Source organism: Vanellus vanellus (genome assembly GCF_965231255.1).
Source record: "Vanellus vanellus genome assembly, chromosome: 20".
Classification (NCBI taxonomy): domain Eukaryota; kingdom Metazoa; phylum Chordata; class Aves; order Charadriiformes; family Charadriidae; genus Vanellus; species Vanellus vanellus.
This window is the reverse complement of record NC_138925.1, coordinates 3,227,645-3,245,451: the sequence shown is the minus strand read 5'-3', so window position 1 is coordinate 3,245,451 and position 17,807 is coordinate 3,227,645. Positions and strand designations below refer to the sequence as shown.

The following is a 17,807-nucleotide window of genomic DNA, read 5'->3' as shown; positions in this document are numbered from 1 at the left end:
TGGCAGCTAAGAAATCAGATGGGCAGGGGCATAAATGAGACAAAATTTGGGGAAGGACAAGCTAAAAACAGAATTTGAGCTCATCAGAAGTCCCATCTTGCAGCTTGTGGCTTACCCACTCAGGGTCAGATAATAGCCAGCAGAAGGCAGCATGTCGAAACATCAAGGCACCACAGAGGAGTATTTCCAGTCCCGTTTCACACCTGGGACCAGCCCAGGTGAGTTGTGGGACCAGCTCAAGGGCATCCAGTGGCCAAGCACAGGACAGGCTTTCCCGGCTTCTGGCCCACTCATTATTCACCTCACTCACGCTTCAACATTATACGAGTACGCAAGCGCAGCACTCTCATGTTTGTGCACTCCAAACACAGCCTGTGTCAATGGGCATGATTTAAAAAAAAAAAAAAAACAAAAAAAAAAACCAACCTAAACCAAATCTCCTGCTAGATGGAGAGCAATGAGCACTTCTCATTATATCCATGCACTGCTCTGTATATGAATGCAGTTTTCCTCACTCTGGAATGCTCTGGAAAAAAAAAAAATACAGCACCTTGTTGGTAGATGGTGCTGATAAAAAGGGATAACACAGGGCTAAGCGGGGACTGCCGCCTCCTCTGAGCGGGTAGGAGCACGGTCAAGGAGCCTCCGCCCTGTTTGGTGGGTAACAACCACAGTTAATTCCAATGGAATTCCACATCTGCCCTCCCGAGACTTCTAGTTCTAACACAGCCAAAGTCCACCCATGAGGGGAATGAAGCATTTCTTTAATGTTAAATTAATCAAAATATTTATTTCACATAGCAGAGTCCCTAGCAGAATCAAGGACCCTGTACGGGTGACTGAGCACACACGCCGGGAACCCAGTCCTGCCCCAGGGGCTCAGAGAAAAGTCCTTCTTCACGTACAGAAGGTGCAACGCAGGAACACCCACAATTGCCAGCAGGATCGCGCCTCACTGACAGCCTCCAGAGCCTTGAAAATCCCAATAAATTATTGCAGCTAAGGTAGAGGATTAAAAAGGAGGGCTTGGAAAGATCTGTCTGCCGCTAATGCTGCCTAACCACAGGCAGTTCTCCTCTTTTCCTGTGCAATTTTCCCACCTCTAAAATGGGGATAATTCATAATTTGCAGTCCATCTCTTTACTGGAGGTGCGTCTCTGCAAGAAAACATTGCACTAAGATGCATGAGTATTTCTCTCTGTAGCTAAAAGCGCCCATCGGCCCTTGGGACTTCCCCTGTTGCTTTTTATTTTTACCCTAATTAATTAATTAATGTGTCAGACTTGCTTTTAGCTGCCTGCTCTGTTCCCATTGAAAATCTCCTCGCGTTCAGCTCCTGTGTTTGGCATCCTCCTGGGCGCTGTGATGAGTTGCCATGGAAAAAAAGCCATGATGTCACCTCTACAAATAAAAACTCCCAGACCCCAAAGTTCACATGTGTGGCTGGGGGGGGGGGGGGGGGGGGGAACCCGATGTACAGAGGGACATGGCGCTCTCGCCTCCAAAGAGGAACCGAGTTAGATGGACAGGGGAAAAGCATCAGACAACAATACTCAGTAATGATGGGGTTTAGTTGGAAGGGAAAAAAAAATTAAAAATCAGAGGGGCATTTGAAGAGCAATAGTGAAGGGCCTGGTGCTGCCTGGGCTAAGGCACCAATATCAGCAAAACTGCATGATGTGTGGACAAGATTTCTCATGCACAGAAAGAAATAACAGCTCAGATGGAAAGTTTCAGGCTGTGGGAAGCACGTGGCTCTGTGTCTTCATTAAAAGGGAGAGAGAATATCAAGACAAGGAAGCAACCATCGTCTTGGGAACTTCTGGCTGATGCCTAAGGGCTTGGCCATTTTACTCGTCCTGCCGCATATAATAAATATACAAATTAAGACCCTCCTTGAGAGCCGCTCCTTCTATGCAGGGTTGAAGGAAGCACAAACACTGCACAGGGAACGGCAGCCCAGCAAGGAAATCCTGCAGACTCTTCCCACACTTCTTTCCTTTCTACTTTCCCTTTTTCTTGCCTTGATTCCAGGAGCTTTAAAGAACAGGTTTGATATCGGGTCTAAGCCAGTTCCTGCCCTACAGCGAGAGACGGGACACAAACGACTTTTCCGTGTTCCTGCCACTTCTACGCCTCCGTGACTCATTCTACAACCTTGTTTTTCACCTACATCTCTATTTCAGAGACAGAAAGAGCTGTGGTTCCCTCGCAAATGTCACAGCCTCCGTGTGATTTCCCCTCAGCCTCAGCTCCCAAAGGGACTCCATTAGATAGGAAACCCACTCCCACACCACAGAGGGGGACACACCTCAACAGCATGCAGTGAGGCAGGGCCTGGCCCCAGCCCCACACCACGCAGGGGGCCTGGCCCCAGCCCCGACCCCCAGCCCTGCACCGTACAGGGGGACCGGACCCACACCAGGCAGCGAAGCAGGCCCTGACCCCCAGAGCTACCTCATACAGGAGGCCTGGACCCCCACCCCACACCATACAGGGGGCCAGGCCCCACAGCCTGCAGAACAGCAGGCCCTGGCCACTAGCCCTACAGCATACAAGGGCCTGAACCCCCAGCCTCACACCACAGAGGGGGACAAGTCCCACACCACAGAGCGTGGCAAGTCCTGACCCCCAACCCCACACCATACAGGGTCCAGGCCCCACACCATGCAGCGCAGCAGGCCCTGACCCCAGCCCCACACCATAGAGGGTGCCTGGACCATACAGGCCATACTGGCCCCCTGTATAGTGTATGGCTTGAGCCAGGACCCGCACCAGGCAGCACAGGAGGCCCTCATCCCCAGCCCCATCTTCCACAGGGCCCCTAGACCCCAGCCCCCACAACATACAGGGGGCCTGGTCCCACACCAGGCAGCGAGGCCGGCCCTGATCCCCAGCCCTACACCATACAAGGAACCTGGACCATACAGGGGACCATATGGGGCTGGGGCCGGGACCCACACCAGGCAGCAAAGCAGGCACTGACCCCCAGCCCCACAATGTACAGGGGGCCAAGCCCCACAGCACGGCAAGGCCTAGACCCCAGCCCCACAGCATACAATGGGCCTGGGCCCAAACCAGGCAGCACACCAGGTCCTGACCCCAGTCACAGAATCACAGAATTTTCAGAGTTGGAAGGGACCTCTAGAGATCATCTAGTCCAACTCCCCTGCCAAAGCAGGATTGCCCAGAGCATATTACTCAGGACTGCATCCAGGCGGGTCTTGAAAATCTCCAGAGAAGGGGACTCCACAACCTCCCTGGGCAGCCTGTTCCAGTGCTCTGTCATCCTCACCGTAAAGAAGTTTTTCCGTGTATTTGAACGGAACTTCCTGTGTTCTAACCATATGTATTTGAACAGAACTTCCTGTGTTCTAACCAGTCCTACACCATACAGGGTCCAGGCCCCACACCAGGCAGTGAAGTAGACCTTACCCTGAGCCCCACACCACACAGGGCACCAGGCTCCGGCACCACACCATACAGGGGGCCAGGCCCCACACCAGTGAGGCAGGCCCTGACTTCCAGCCCCACGCCATACAGGGGGCCTGGACCATACAGGCCATAACAGGCCCCCTGTATGGTGTGGGGCTGGGGCCAGGTCCCACACCAAGCAGCAAAGCAGGCCCTGACCCCCAGCCCCACCTCACATAGGGGGCCTGAACCCCAGCCCCACACCATACAGGGGTCCAAGCCCCCCAGCATGCAGCATGGCAAGGCCCAGACCCCAGCCCCACAACATACAGGGGGCCTTGCCCCATACCAGGCAGTGAGGCCAGCGCTACACCATACAAGGAACCTGGACCATACAGGGCCCCTGTATGGTGTGGGGCTGGGGCCGGAACCCACACCAGGCAGCAAAGCAGGCCCTGACCCCCAGCCCCACAGCATACAGGGCCCAGGCCCCACACCAAGCAGTGAGGCAGGCCCTGGCCCAGAGCCCCACACCACACCACGGGCCTGGATCCGGCCCCACATCGAGGCGAGGGCCGACCCCCAGCGCCCCACAGCCCATCCCGCCGCGGCACAGTGACACACACCCCCTCCACTTCTGTCCCCTCTTTTATTATCACCCCGGCTCGGAGGGGAACCGGGGGGGAGGGACAGGCCGGAACGCGTCTCTCCCGGAACGCCAACGCCGCGGTTGCGGCCGGGCCGTGGCGGGGTGGAGGAGGCGGCGGGAGCGGGGGGGGGGCGGACAGGGCCGGCGGTGACTGCGGGCGGCGCAGGCGCCTTTCCCGCCGCCGGCGCCATTGCGGCTGCTCACGGCGAGCCCGGCGCCAGCGCCCACCGGCCCGGACATGGCCACCGACTCCTGGGCCCTGGCCGTGGACGAGCAGGAGGCGGCGGCCGAGTCGGTGAGCGGGGAGCCGGGGGTGGTGGGGGGATGTTGGCCGGGGGTCAGCATGTGTACCCGGGCAGCGGCCCGGCCCTGAGGCGCGGGGTCCCTGGGCTGAGCCGCCACCTCCTCACAAAAAACATCGAGCGCTGGGAAAAAAAAAAAAAAAAAACAAAAAAAAACCCCACACCTTTTTCTCCTCATTTTCTTTCTAAAGGGATAGAGAGGCCGCTGTCCTTCCCCGCCGCGGCGGGGCCCTGCCGGCAGCACCGCCTCGGGGTGTCCCTGGGCCTGGGGTCTTCCTTCAGGAGGGGGAAAAATACCCAACCCAAACATTTCTTTCTTTTCTAAAATTTCTTTTTCCGTTCTTTTTTTGAGTATCAACAGGGCAGGGAGGCCCCTGTCCTTCCCCTCACCCTACAGCCAGGCACAGCCCTGTCAGCAGCACCGCTTCAGAGGTGCCTGCAGTCTTCACTCAGGAGCCAAAAAATCCCTATTCTGCAAATATTTTTTTTTTTTTCTACAAGGTCTAAATACGTTTGAGGTGTTGGGTTTTATATCTTTCTGAGCCACTCAAACGCTGCCTTTTAGCATGGAGACCATTAACTCAGTCCCTGGATGCGTGGACCCTCAAGGTTTCTCTCCCTGTCACATTCTTGGTGGTAAAACAAACTTTCCTTGTCACATTTTTGGTGGTAAAACAGACCTTTGGCGAGAGGGACCCATCCTGGGGCAGCGTGTGTCAGCCAGGACTGCCCTCGGCGCAGAGTTTCCATCCTGGAATGTAAATTTTCACCCACTCGGCGTAGAGTTTCCATCCTGGAATGTAAATTTTCACCCATTTTGCCATCAGCAGAGCTATTAGGGAGCAGAGATGCAGGGACAGAAAACAAACCTTTTGTCCGTGTCATCATTACAGCTTAGAAAAAGCACTATTTGTCTTAAAACTCTTGAAATCACGTTCCTCTCGCTAACTTCATCTCATTTGCCTCCAAGCCTGGGTTTTCACTGTGCAATAATTTTAGCAGGTGGTAAATCTGGAAGCGTTGATGAAAGCTCAGGCATTCCTGGCCAGTGGTAAAACGCAGGTACGGTAGCCTTTGAGTGACTCTGATTTTGTGTTTTTCCTCACTTTTAGTTGAGCAGTTTACACCTGAAGGAGGATAAAACCAAACCAGATGCCAATGGTGAGTTACAGCCGCTTGAATGGTCTTCGAAAGGGCGTGATGTTTTTCTGTTGGGTTTGGAGCACTGCTGCCCAAGTAAATTCCCAATTAGTCAAGAAATTCCAGATAAAGGAAACATAAAGCTAAGATTAAACAGCAGTGTAGACTAAATATCTGGCTCATGCGCTTGTTCTGCTAGGCTAACTTTTTAAAGTCACGTTTTGCAGTATTCAAGGAGCTGTGCGGGCAAAATCTGTTGGTATGGTTGAGAACACTTCAATTTGGCCGTGCAGAGCAAGCTGTGACTTGGGTTTCTTCTGTGCACCGATAGAGCAGGGCTGTCATCAGGAAAACGGGATGTTTTGTAGCTTTTCTCACAACATTAAAAACCTAAAACTCTGCGGGTGTGGGCTGCCTGGCCTCACATCTGCCCCAAAACCGTCTGTTTTAATTTAGGTGCTGTTGTCAAGGCAGATGACAATGTAGAGAAGACAGAGGATGAGGAGAAAGGTAAGTGCCTTCTTGAAAAATGCTTTGGCGAGGAATGTTGAAAAGAAATTAATTTCATATATACTTAAAGTAAGTCTGCCTTATGTCCCAGGATGGATGATCTTGTATCCTGCCCCAAGGACTTAATTGTAAGACATGTCCTTCCTCCATAATACTTTTAAAGCCATTGGGTCCTGTAATAACTTGGAGGACTCCTGGATTAGAGTGGAGAGAAATAAGGGGATAGCAGTATCCTCAAAGGCAGGACTGGATACAGGAGCAGTTGGATAACCTGGAGCTGGAATTGCTGTAGCAACCAACATGTTGCGTTTATGAAATGGCTGTTAAGAGGTGGGTAATGGCTCTAAATCCTTCAGAAGGTGGCTTAAGAGAAACTTGCTTTAGAAAACAGATTTATTAGCAAAACACCAAAGTGCAGCAGTTTAACCTTCCGTTTTGATCACATCCTCAGCCCTTGCTGCTTTTCTGCCCTGGAATCTTTCAAAGCACCATTTGTCCTCAAATTTTCCTTAAAAAGAAAAAGAAAACACCTAAAAGGTGTCTGCCCACATGTCAAATAATGGTGAGGGTTTTAACCCTGTCCCACCTTCCAGCTAGATGCTAAGCTATAATATCTTAAATAAGCAGAGTTCTGTATCTGTTAAGATCCCCCTTAAAACAGTGCTCGCGTTCTTTTATTGTCCCGGATATTAAACGCCAATCTCTGGGATACCCTGATAGAGGCCTCATTCAGGAAGCTTGGGCTCTTTTATGATGTTGCTCTGTAATAAAGAATTTCAGTATTTGGATACATCTTGTCCTTCTTAACTGCCTCAGTAATGCAACATTTCATTGGGAGCAACACCTGAAGCAGGCTGTGATTTATTTATTATTTTTCTACCTCCTTTTTCAACAGAGGACAGAGCTGCCCAGTCCTTGTTGAACAAGCTAATTCGCAGTAACTTGGTTGATACAACAAATCAAGTGGAGGTGCTGCAGAGGGATCCCACATCACCTCTCTACTCTGTGAAGTCTTTTGAGGAGCTGCGACTGTAAGTCCTGTTAGATTTCCTGGCTGTGTAGGAGATAATGCTTAAAAGTGCATGGGTTTCTGTTTCAAGTTACTGCAAAATTGGCATTCATAAATTAGCATATAATTTATTGTATTATGTGAATGCAAGGAGAATTATTTTATCTTGGTGCCTTGTGAAGGTTTCCACCTGAAACAAGCTCATTTTAAGTCCTGGTTGGTGTAAAGCTAGCATTTCTTTCTATCATCAGCTCTAGCAATGCTATTCTGAATTTTAATGTATGGGGTTTGGTCTTCAAATGCATAGTGGAGCTCGTGTGTGATAAGCTGGATGAGATGAACAGAGGAGGGAGGGCTGTCCTTCCACAGCCACGGTTATGTGAATTGAGACCTTTTCTGCATCGGAGGCATGGTTATTTTGCCACCAGTTCTCTAGCAAATGCAGGGAGGCTCAGAGCAGGTGTTCCAGCACCATGGCAGTGTTTTGGAAAACAGGAGAATTGTTTTATTGGCAGGAGTAATGAACACAACCATCTTCTGTTCCTGTTCTCTGGCAGTTATTTGCGAAGGTCCAGGAGCAGCAATGAATAGTACAAAGGGAAAAGCTTATCTTTTCTCTGCCGTGATACTGGATTTATGTACTGGAGGGACTACTAGCATTAGTATTTTCTGACATTTCCTATTGAATACCTTTACCAGTGGAGCTTTCAAGCAATGGTAGCTGTATTTAAGGCATGATAGATTTATATATTTTTTTAATGTGCTAAAGAGGCTGTCCTGTTGGGATTGTTGTTGGTTATATTGATGGTCTTGGGTTTGTTGCTCTTTTGCAAGCTCCACGGGGAAATCGGAGCCAATGAGACTTCTCACCGTGAAATGTCAGGATGTCGTTTCGCTTTGTTAATGTTAGTGGTTGAACGTCTACAAAAAAAGCTGAGGTCTGTAGTGCCTGTTCGACTAATTCCCATCTTTCAAAAGCCAAACCATCCAAGTGAATTAATGATGGGGGCAGCCAGACTAATTGAGTCTTCATTTTGTTATGACTTGGTGTATCCTTGGCAACTGTTGCAGAGTTGGGCTTTGTACGTCCTTGCTTCTGAGCAGCACAAGGTTATGTTTTCAAAGAGCTTTTGTTCCAGCCGTCGTCTGAAAGTAATACACGATTTTTTTAAAAGCATGTTGTGCTGAATAGGAAGTTCTTAACAGCGGGAAATGGTGGGCAGGAAACCTGTAACCTGCTTTGAAAGGAAAGCCCTTACTTCTGAGCGTCGCTAACAGCACTCCAGTAAGCACTTGGAGGTCATTGGCTAAGAGTTCACTAGCACCATAACCTGAATTTTCGATTGTTCTTGGATCTCCTTGTCTACTTAAGTGTCTGCTGAGGCTAGAAAGCTCCCTTGTGAGGAAAAAGCAATTGATGAGCATTTGAGGACATGCTTTGGTTTGAGTGCTGGGTTATAACCATGGATCACTAGGTGTAGTCACAGTGACTAAGTTTCAGTCATTTACCAGTTTTGTGCACTAAGCCAGGATTGCTCTGGTGCTAAGATGTCAGTGTGTATTATGGATTCCATCAAGACTTACTGAAGTCCTTGCAATGATTTCATGATGTTACACTTCATTCTATTCCTCACATACTGAGGTCGCTTTGTCCTGCCTTTGAGTCTTCAAGGAGTGATAATTTTGGCACCGAGATTAAGCATGGCTGAGGAAGAGAGGTTGGCCCAAAGGACAGGATTAACGTGCTCTGCTCTGGGATTCCCAGGATTGCCTGAAAAGCTGCTTTAGAAGAAGCCCAGCGCTAGCCTTAGAGCTGTGACACAAGGTTTTCTGTGTAGCGTGAAAGGCAGGCATGCAGGCTTACTTCCTAAACTGAGGGGTTTTTGCAAAGATTCCTTTGCAGACTTTCTGCTGTCACTTGTTATAGCTTCCAGGCACTGATGGTAGTCGCTTCACGGGTGCAGGTACACAGCAAGGGGCAGCTTTAGGTCTGGTTGCAAGGTTTTTTCTCACCTTTTTGTACACAAATGAAAAACAAATGAACTTTAATAGGTCAAGGTATAAGAACTCCTCTGTTTTCAGGAAACCACAGCTCCTGGAAGGAGTCTATGCCATGGGCTTCAACAGACCATCTAAGATACAAGAGAATGCCCTGCCCATGATGCTTGCTGAACCGTATGTACACATGCTTTCCAATCCCTTCCACTATAGGAAGGATTTGAAAGATTTAGCATACTATTACTGAACTTTGGATAGGAGGATGGGGGGGAGCTGTCCGGGCTGTGGTGGAAGGATTCCCATGCTACGGTGTTTCTGTGGTCATGAACTATGTGGCAGCAGGCCTGAATTTGTCCTTTTCCTAGGGCTAGTACTGAACATGCAGTGCTGTAGTGTTCGGCCAAGGTCAATCTGATTTTCCTAGTTAGTGTAGGGGAGAAATAATAAGGAACATAGCTCCAGAAATCATGGGTGGGTGGGAGTAGTTGAGATACCAAGTTGAGATACCATGTTGCCTGTGTGGCTGGTTTTCTCCTCTGCGCTCCTGAGCTGAAATGTATGAAGTATTAAGACACTAGGGGGAGATGTGCAAAATGGAAAAGTACTGACAGATAATCGCAGTTTTCCTTCCAAATCTCCATAACCAAGAAGTGCTGAAAGAGAGAGTTGGTAGGGGACAGACACTAACTTCTGCCCTGTGGAGCATAGCTAGTCAAGCTAGGCAGTAATCCAGAGCTGCAATAAATCTAAAAGGTATTAAAATGCCACTCGAGTTTTCTTTCTCGTTCAACCCCACAAGTATGTTGTCAAGGTGGTTCATCTGGTTGAGCTCATGTCTGCTTTATGTTCTGCAGCCCACAGAACTTGATCGCACAATCTCAGTCCGGTACTGGCAAGACGGCTGCCTTTGTCCTGGCCATGCTCAGTCGTGTTGAACCCGGGAACAAGTATCCACAGGTAAAGTTTCTGGGATGTGACTGTTTCAGAGGGGGTTTGTGGTGGTGCAGTGCCACCTAGTGAAGAGGCTGGGCTTCTGTTGAGACCTTTGATAGTAAACTCATAGTTTGGTAAACCCATCTCTGATGCTGTTTCTATAAACTGCTTAGCTGGGGCTGGTGATTTGGGGATCTAGCAAAATGCCTTTAATGCAAAAGATGTGGATTTTGCTCACAACTTGTTCCTTTCAGTCCCTCCCTTGCGTCACTCGGGATGCCGTTGCTCTGTAAGGAGTTAAATCGGGGGGATATCATTCTGGGAGAAATTAAATCAGAGAAATACTGCAGGCTGAAGGGGGTTAAGTAAGTGGAATTTAGGATAGAAGAGACGATATCTGTGACAACACAGCAGAGAATGCCTGGAAAGGGGCTTTTTTAACCCAATTTCCTTTATGAGATAGTTGAGCAGTGTTATCAAGGCAAGAGTTCTTTCCTTAAAAGATGCTGTTCTTATCTCTTAATCTAACTGTGTTAGGTTCCTTGTCACTACTGTCCATATGTGTCCCCTATCGCAGAGTACCTGCACTCCCAAGCCTGAGGAGCAGAATCAAATGCAGAATGCCTGTAGCTCGGTGACTGTGTCATATCAACTCATTCCCCTAGTTTCAGAGGGTAGAACCGATGGGCTTTCAGAAACTGTTCAGCCGCTCGCACGTTCGTCTTCAGGAAAACTTCAATAATAAGGATTTTAAAAAGCAAGTGTGATAGTGTTGCCCAGGATGTTGGTCATCTCAAACACATTATCCTTCTGTCCCTCCAGTGTTTGTGCCTTTCCCCAACATATGAGCTGGCACTTCAAACAGGAAAAGTGATTGAGCAGATGGGAAAGTTTTATCCAGAGCTGAAACTTGCCTATGCTGTCCGAGGCAATAAATGTGAGTAAGGTGAAACACTACCAACAGACCGTAAATGAGAAAATGATTGTCGGGTGCAATAGAATAAATGAACAATAGAGCAATCGGATGGTGAAACAGGCTAGTTCAGAGAGGGGCAGAGCATTTCACTGTCTGCACAGCTGTCTTATGAAAGTTTTCCTTTCTGTCTCGGCAGTGGAGAGAGGTCAGAAGATCTCCGAGCAGATTGTAATCGGCACACCTGGTACTGTGCTGGACTGGTGTTCCAAACTGAAATTCATAGATCCCAAGAAAATCAAAGTGTTTGTCTTGGATGAGGCTGATGTGATGATAGCTACCCAGGGCCATCAGGACCAGAGCATCCGCATTCAGAGGTAAGGACTCGGTGTGCGTTGCCCGAGGTGATTTTTGTTTCTTTCGATTATAGCTATTTTGTAACGTAGGGACAGCAGGCCTAGATTCTTGACAGTGTCTTCACCGATAAAGCAACAAGATTAAAATGATATATTTAGCTCTAATCCAGATGGCTCATAGAGGCAGAATGTCAGGGGATGACAAGCAGTTTCATTTTCTTACAGAATAAAAAGCCTGTCCCTAGAGCAGGGTTTGTTCAGTTTTAAGAATGCAAGTCTGGATGCCACTGGTCCATGAGGGAACGATCAGGTGTTGGTAAGATTAGCATTAGTCTTTCCAGCCACTGAAATAACTGGTTCTGAGGTTATTGTTCTGCTTTGCCCGTAGCATTAATCCCATCAGGATATCAGGGAGGCAACAGTGTTGTGTGGGAACACTGCCCATTTTGCTTTCTCTTGCAGAATGCTACCCAGAGACTGCCAGATGCTCCTGTTTTCAGCCACTTTTGAGGATTCTGTGTGGAAGTTTGCTCAAAAAGTTGTTCCTGACCCAAACATTATCAAACTGAAGCGAGAGGAGGAGACACTGGACACTATTAAGCAGTATTACGTTCTGTGCAATAACAGAGATGAGAAGTTCCAGGCTCTCTGTAATATCTACGGCGCTATCACCATTGCCCAGGCCATGATCTTCTGCCACGTGAGTCCTTTTGGGAAATGTTAGTCCCAACCACCCCATTAGTGTCTGCTCTTGCTAAAAAACTGACCAGGCAGGCTTTTCGGAAAGAAACCAAGAGCATGAATTGCCCTTTTCTGTGGCTTTTCTGGCTCCCTCTTTGAGTGAAATCTCGAGAGCCACGATAGCACTAGCTGGTTTGTTTCTCTGGGTTTGTCCATCCAGGTAATTTTTATTCTTGAAGTCCCCTGAAGCAAAGATCACAGTAATGCACAGTTTTCCAAGACAAAGTATTACTCAGAACTACTGAAAAAAAAAACCAAAACCCTGAGGTTGGAAAATGGATAAAAATAGAGCAGAATGAGGGATGGGGAAGTGGTGTAGTTCTGCAGCCAACACATAGCTTTTCCTGGGACTCTACTTCCCTCAGGTAACTGGTGATATACCTCTGGGGTCTCCCTGTGAATCATACTGAGACTTCTTTTTTTGTGGGAGCCACCGTAACTCACGGGGGGGGGGGGGGAAACCAGCGCTGACAGCACCAGAACAGCCACAAAAACATAGTTCAGATAAAACCTGTATTTGGAGTCTGCTGCACAGTCTGCTTTTGTGCTGTTTTGAGATGTAATAATATCAGACATAATTTGAGCTTGAAAAACCAACATAATTTGAAACTGTTTAATTTAAGGCTGCGTAGAGCCTCTATTGGATTTCACAGCTACATTCAGCTCAAACCCTGACATTTTCCAAGCTGACAGTTTTGTTTACTTGACAGTGCTTGTGAGCTCTTAGCATACATATGTAATCCTTCATAGAGTGAAAGCCGAGGAGCAGAGCACAAACAAAATGCGTACTTTTCTTAAAGAAGGGTTCCTGTGGTGGCAGATGCACACTTTCCTATTTCTGATAGGAGAGCTGGGAGCACAGTTTGTAATGGAGCGGGGGTGGGTGCAGCGCTTGGGAGCTGTTTTCTTTTGAGATATAAAAAACTGAGCAGCTGTGGAGCTTCCAGTCGATCCCAGAGAGGTTTGTTCCCGCTTTACAGCATTAAAACTTCCTCCCAAAGACGGGCTTCGCTTTGTGTTTCAGACTCGGAAGACGGCCAGCTGGCTGGCGGCAGAGCTCTCGAAGGAGGGCCATCAGGTGGCATTGCTCAGTGGCGAAATGATGGTGGAACAGAGAGCCGCGGTGATAGAACGTTTCCGAGAGGGCAAAGAAAAGGTGCTGGTGACCACAAACGTCTGTGCCAGAGGTAAGGCATGGCAGAGCTGGGCCAGGGAGGGGCAGAAGCAGTGGTTCCTAAGATAAGATACGGCTGGCCTGCTTACAGAAAGAGTTCATATCATTAAGTGTTCTAATCTGGAGAAACGAGGGTCCTTAAAGTAATTCCTGGGCTTTTGGTCTGCTGGCCATGTCTGTGCATATAAAGATGCCTGTGGGCAAACGCAGGATTCCTTACAGCCTTCCTGCAGCTTGGGATGAAAAAGTCCACCCTGGGATGATTTTATGCTTCTGGCACCAAGCCTGACTTGTACTGCTGACCCTCAGTGTTTAAAATAAACATGTTCCAAAATACAGAAATCTGAAAAGTTCTGAACTCCATTAGGAATTTGTGTTGCAATTTGACATCCTAGAACGGTTAAGACAACATTGTACTTGGAAAAAAACAAGAGGCCTTTACAGCTTTGAAGAGGAGGAGAGAGTTTCCAAAATACGTTAAGTGCTGGTTAAAGTTATTCCATTAGCCATTTCAGTGGGATTCTCGGTATAACAGCTAGATAGTTTTTATTTCAAGTTACCCCATAAGGATATTGTGGAAAAGATCCATTCCAGACTTTGAGACTGGCTTTTAACTCCTCACTCAGTGTGGAGGCAGCCACACGGCAGCTCTCTGACAGCTGTGGGAAGTTCTGCCACTGGGTAACCTGGATATGGTGACTAAACTCCACGCGGGCCAGGCCAGAGGAGGCCATTCCTGCGATAAGATGGTTTAACTGCAGTGGTGTAATCTGATGCTTTCTTTTTATCAGGGATCGATGTAGAGCAGGTCTCTGTTGTCATCAATTTTGACCTTCCCGTGGATAAAGATGGAAATCCAGATAATGAGACGTATCTGCACCGGATCGGCCGTACAGGTCGTTTTGGCAAGCGAGGACTGGCTATTAACATGGTGGACAGCAAGCACAGCATGAATATTCTCAACAGAATCCAGGAACATTTCAGTACGTACCCTCAGACTCTTCTTTCTCTAAGATTAGATGTTTTTTCTGCAGAATTTTGACTAGCTGTATACTGAGCAGATATTTATTGAGCCTTAAACTGACTGCAGAAGAGCACATCAGCTGCATTTAGTGTAATATCACTTAGGATTGTGAACTGCTGCATAGGATAGGAGCAGAAATAATTCAAGTTGTTTGCTGGCTACCTGGATAGTCCTTAAAACAGATATTCCAGAGTTGGGTAACATGCAAATACCCTGCTGGGCCTTTGATGAAAGAATAAAGGTTTATGTTGTAGTTTTAAAACCTGACCGAACATTTCATGGATAAACCTGAACTCCTCAAGACCAGCTAAAGAAAGCAGCTTTCCCTTCTCTGCTCTGTGTTACGAAATCTGACTCATTTCTCATCTTTTCCAGACAAAAAGATAAACAAATTGGATACTGATGACTTGGATGAAATTGAGAAGATAACTAACTGAAGCACAGCTGCTGGAACTGGTGTGTACCCTGCTGTGGAAGCTCTCCCACTACAATTGGATCAGCGTTCAGATTGGCACGCCTCTCAGCTAGTCCCGAAAAGGACTCTTTAAGATATAAGTACACAAAAATTACCTCATTTTAAAAATTGCAGTTGGACTTCAAATTGTGCAACTATGGGGAGGAAGAGAAAATGTTTACAGAAGCTTTTAACATTTCTTAGTTTAGCCTTAAAATGGGAAGATCTTTTGAATTCTAAGAAATAATGGTTGCCAAAAAAATGGGCAATATGTAATTATCTAAAACGAATTTAAAAAAAAAAGCTTTATTGCCTTTAATTGGAATAAAGTTCAGCGTTAACCTGATGAGTTAAAATTCAACAGCTGAATATATAATGGACATAAGGAAAAAAAAAAAACCAAACACAAAAAAAACAACCAAGGCAGCTGGTTTCTGGCTAAAAACTCAACTTGTACAAAATAAGATGTCATTCTCTTTGGCGCTCCCCTGAGCTCTTTAAGACTCATTTCTGGCTTCCTGATGGATTTGCCCTGCTTTTCCTTACATAAATTGTCCTGAGGATGTCTCCAGTAGCTCATACTCGCAAACACAGGTGCCGTGTTGCTTTTGCTGGGCAGTATTTTCTTTTAATTTGTCCTTGATTTGTTAGAACGGCCACTATACGTAAAGCGGTGCGGTGGTGACAGTGCTTAAGTACGTACTCTAGAAGTTCATCTGAAGCGTTTAACCTGGCCGAGGTGGGGGGGGGGTGGGGTGGGGAGGGGAGGGAGGGGCGGTATGAAGGGAACTGTACTAATTAATTTTCCAAATAAATTCACCTCCATAAAATGCTAATGACTGTTGTAGCGGGGGTTGGTCACCTTTAGGCAGGTGGTGCCAGTTCTAAAATGCTGCTGTGAAGCTCTGCGTGAATAATGTACAGAACTGCTGGGCTTCACCAATCAATAACAGAAATGGGAATAAAAGAAAAGTTATGATAGCTTGTATTGACCCCCCCAAAAATACCTTTGGAACACCAAATTTACCTGTTACAGTATGTTTCAGTACCAGAGTTTTGAGTTAAATTGCTCAGCCAGATTGCAGATGGGAAGCGCTCCACTTCCATTGTGCTCGTAGTGCAAAAACAGGTCCCCCGTCCCTTGCCCCAGGGTTATACTTGCTGGAGAAAGAATAATTGGCAACTTCTGTGCTCGGGCTTGTAGTTCGGTTGGGACCATTCCCGTGCGCGCAACTGAAAGCCTGTGGGTTGTTCCCCCAGCCCTGTTTCCAGGAGAAGGAGGCTCCTGAACTAGAACTTAGGGTGCACAGCTCTCTTTTTGGGGAAAATGGGACATGCGTGAGCAGCCATGGGCCTGCTACTCGGTGCAGGAATCACTTCAAAACAAATGTATAAATTGTAAATTTAACTAGGAATTTTCTTTGCAATTTTGGCCATCATATTCTGTTCAAAGACAGGAACATGGATCCTTTTACCAAGTAAAAAAAGGCTCATTTAAAATGTACCTAAAATTTTAGGAAATTGTGCACCCTTTTATCAATTTGTATAAAGGCTTTAGTGAAAAAAAAAAAACAACTGTTAAAATTAAACTTTTTGTATTCTGGGGTGTATCTATTTTTATTCTGTTGGAAACCTATTTAAAGTGGCAGGTGAGTGAGTGCTTGCGTGTCGAGTGGAAGACTTGTTTCAATCACCTACTTTAATAGTACAGCTGAATGACCTCGTGACAGCAGAGTCTTGGGTTGAATTGTCATGAAAGCTGCTGCTGGTCCTGTGTGCTGTTTCTAATGTACTTTTAATTGGAATAAAGAACACATACTGAATGATGCCTCTGCTAATTTCTGCTTGAATACTTTGTTGTTGTTGAAAAGCCTTAGGTAAGGATGTTCCTAGCCAGAAGTCTTCATGAGTTTTCTGTTTATGACCTTCTCAAAGCATCCTGTGACTGAACTTCACCCAATTTAATGCTGAAACTCTTAAAAGCTTCCCACAAGGAAGCTTGTTAAATGATACCACATAATAAATGAGGTCAGATAAATACTGTTCTTCCCCCCTAGTGCTTCTTGTGCCGGACTTGGCAGAGTTGCTGCTAAGACATCCCCTGCATCCCCAGAGGAATTTTGAAGGGAAGAGAAGGAGAACTGGGGGAGAAAAGAGATGTTTTCCTTGCACTGTGCTTGCCTAGATCAAGACTTGATGTGGATTTTAGAAAAGGAAATAATGAAAATGCACATCTCTGGAGATGCCGTAGCCTGAGTGAGTTTGTTAGAGGACCAAACTCATTCAGTTTTATCTCAGATGGAGATAATCAGGAGGAATATCCTCCAGCATGAGAAGCACTGTCTGCTGCAAGCCAAGTTGCTCTTCTGTACGCTCTCAAATCTGCACAGTGGTCACCGTGTCTCCAGTTGTTGGCAGCAGGCAGTCACTGATCCGAAGCATCTTGTATTTAACACAGGACAGATACAAACTCCAGGAAGCCACATGCAAGATGGTGTGGACGGCAGCTGACCGTCCAAAGTCTGATTTGAACAGTCCCCGAGGTATCTACCATTAAATTAATGACATTTCTTGTTTAAGAGATGTGATGGCTAAACCACCAGTTCATATAAATCATTTTAAGTTCAAGTTTCAGCCTAAAAGGTTTTATTGATTGTACCACCACACAGCATGAAAACACTCTGAAACTTAGAAGTAACGTAGTATACACGGAAGAAGGGAATTGACCACCTAACGCTGAACGAAACACAGAAAATGGTTCCTGCTCCAGAAACTAAGTGAAATACTTTGCTCCCCGCTGAGGCTTGATTAAAAGCACCCATATGTTTCACTATCCTGGTCTCCCTGCGGATGCTGGGATTGCTACTGTGCAATTACCATTGCCCGCAGTAGTCAGTAACGCTATTTCTCAGGTACCATTTTTATAAAGCTGCTGGCCCGTGGACACTTGCTGTAGGAGGAGATGCTATGTTCTTGGTCAACACCGGCATCAGCTTTCCTGTGCTGTTCCTACAACTGTTCTGAGTTGGTTTGGCAGTTACACTGAGCTTAAAAAACGTTTGTTTTACCTCGTAATATTAAAACTAGCTCAGCTGCGTGGCAAGTGGTCCATTTTTTCAGTAGATTGAATTATTGCCTTTGAACCATAAGAATTTGCATTAGAAACCTAGAAAATAGGGTTTTTTTTAGC

The 17,807-nt window shown here is 46.9% G+C and overlaps 1 protein-coding gene across 1 annotated transcript; it reads left to right on the top strand.

Moving 5' to 3' along the window:
* Window positions 1–4,220: 4,220 nt before the first annotated feature.
* Window positions 4,221–16,455, top strand: LOC309680122 (ATP-dependent RNA helicase DDX19B). Its single transcript, XM_082493627.1, has 12 exons — window positions 4,221–4,358; window positions 5,478–5,526; window positions 5,962–6,015; window positions 6,911–7,046; window positions 9,107–9,199; window positions 9,877–9,979; window positions 10,778–10,892; window positions 11,068–11,245; window positions 11,687–11,924; window positions 12,990–13,152; window positions 13,931–14,122; window positions 14,539–16,455. Exons 1-12 carry the CDS (start codon window positions 4,302–4,304, stop codon window positions 14,598–14,600), a joined length of 1,440 nt encoding a protein of 479 aa, XP_082349753.1. The 5' UTR covers window positions 4,221–4,301; the 3' UTR covers window positions 14,601–16,455.
* Window positions 16,456–17,807: the final 1,352 nt, after the last annotated feature.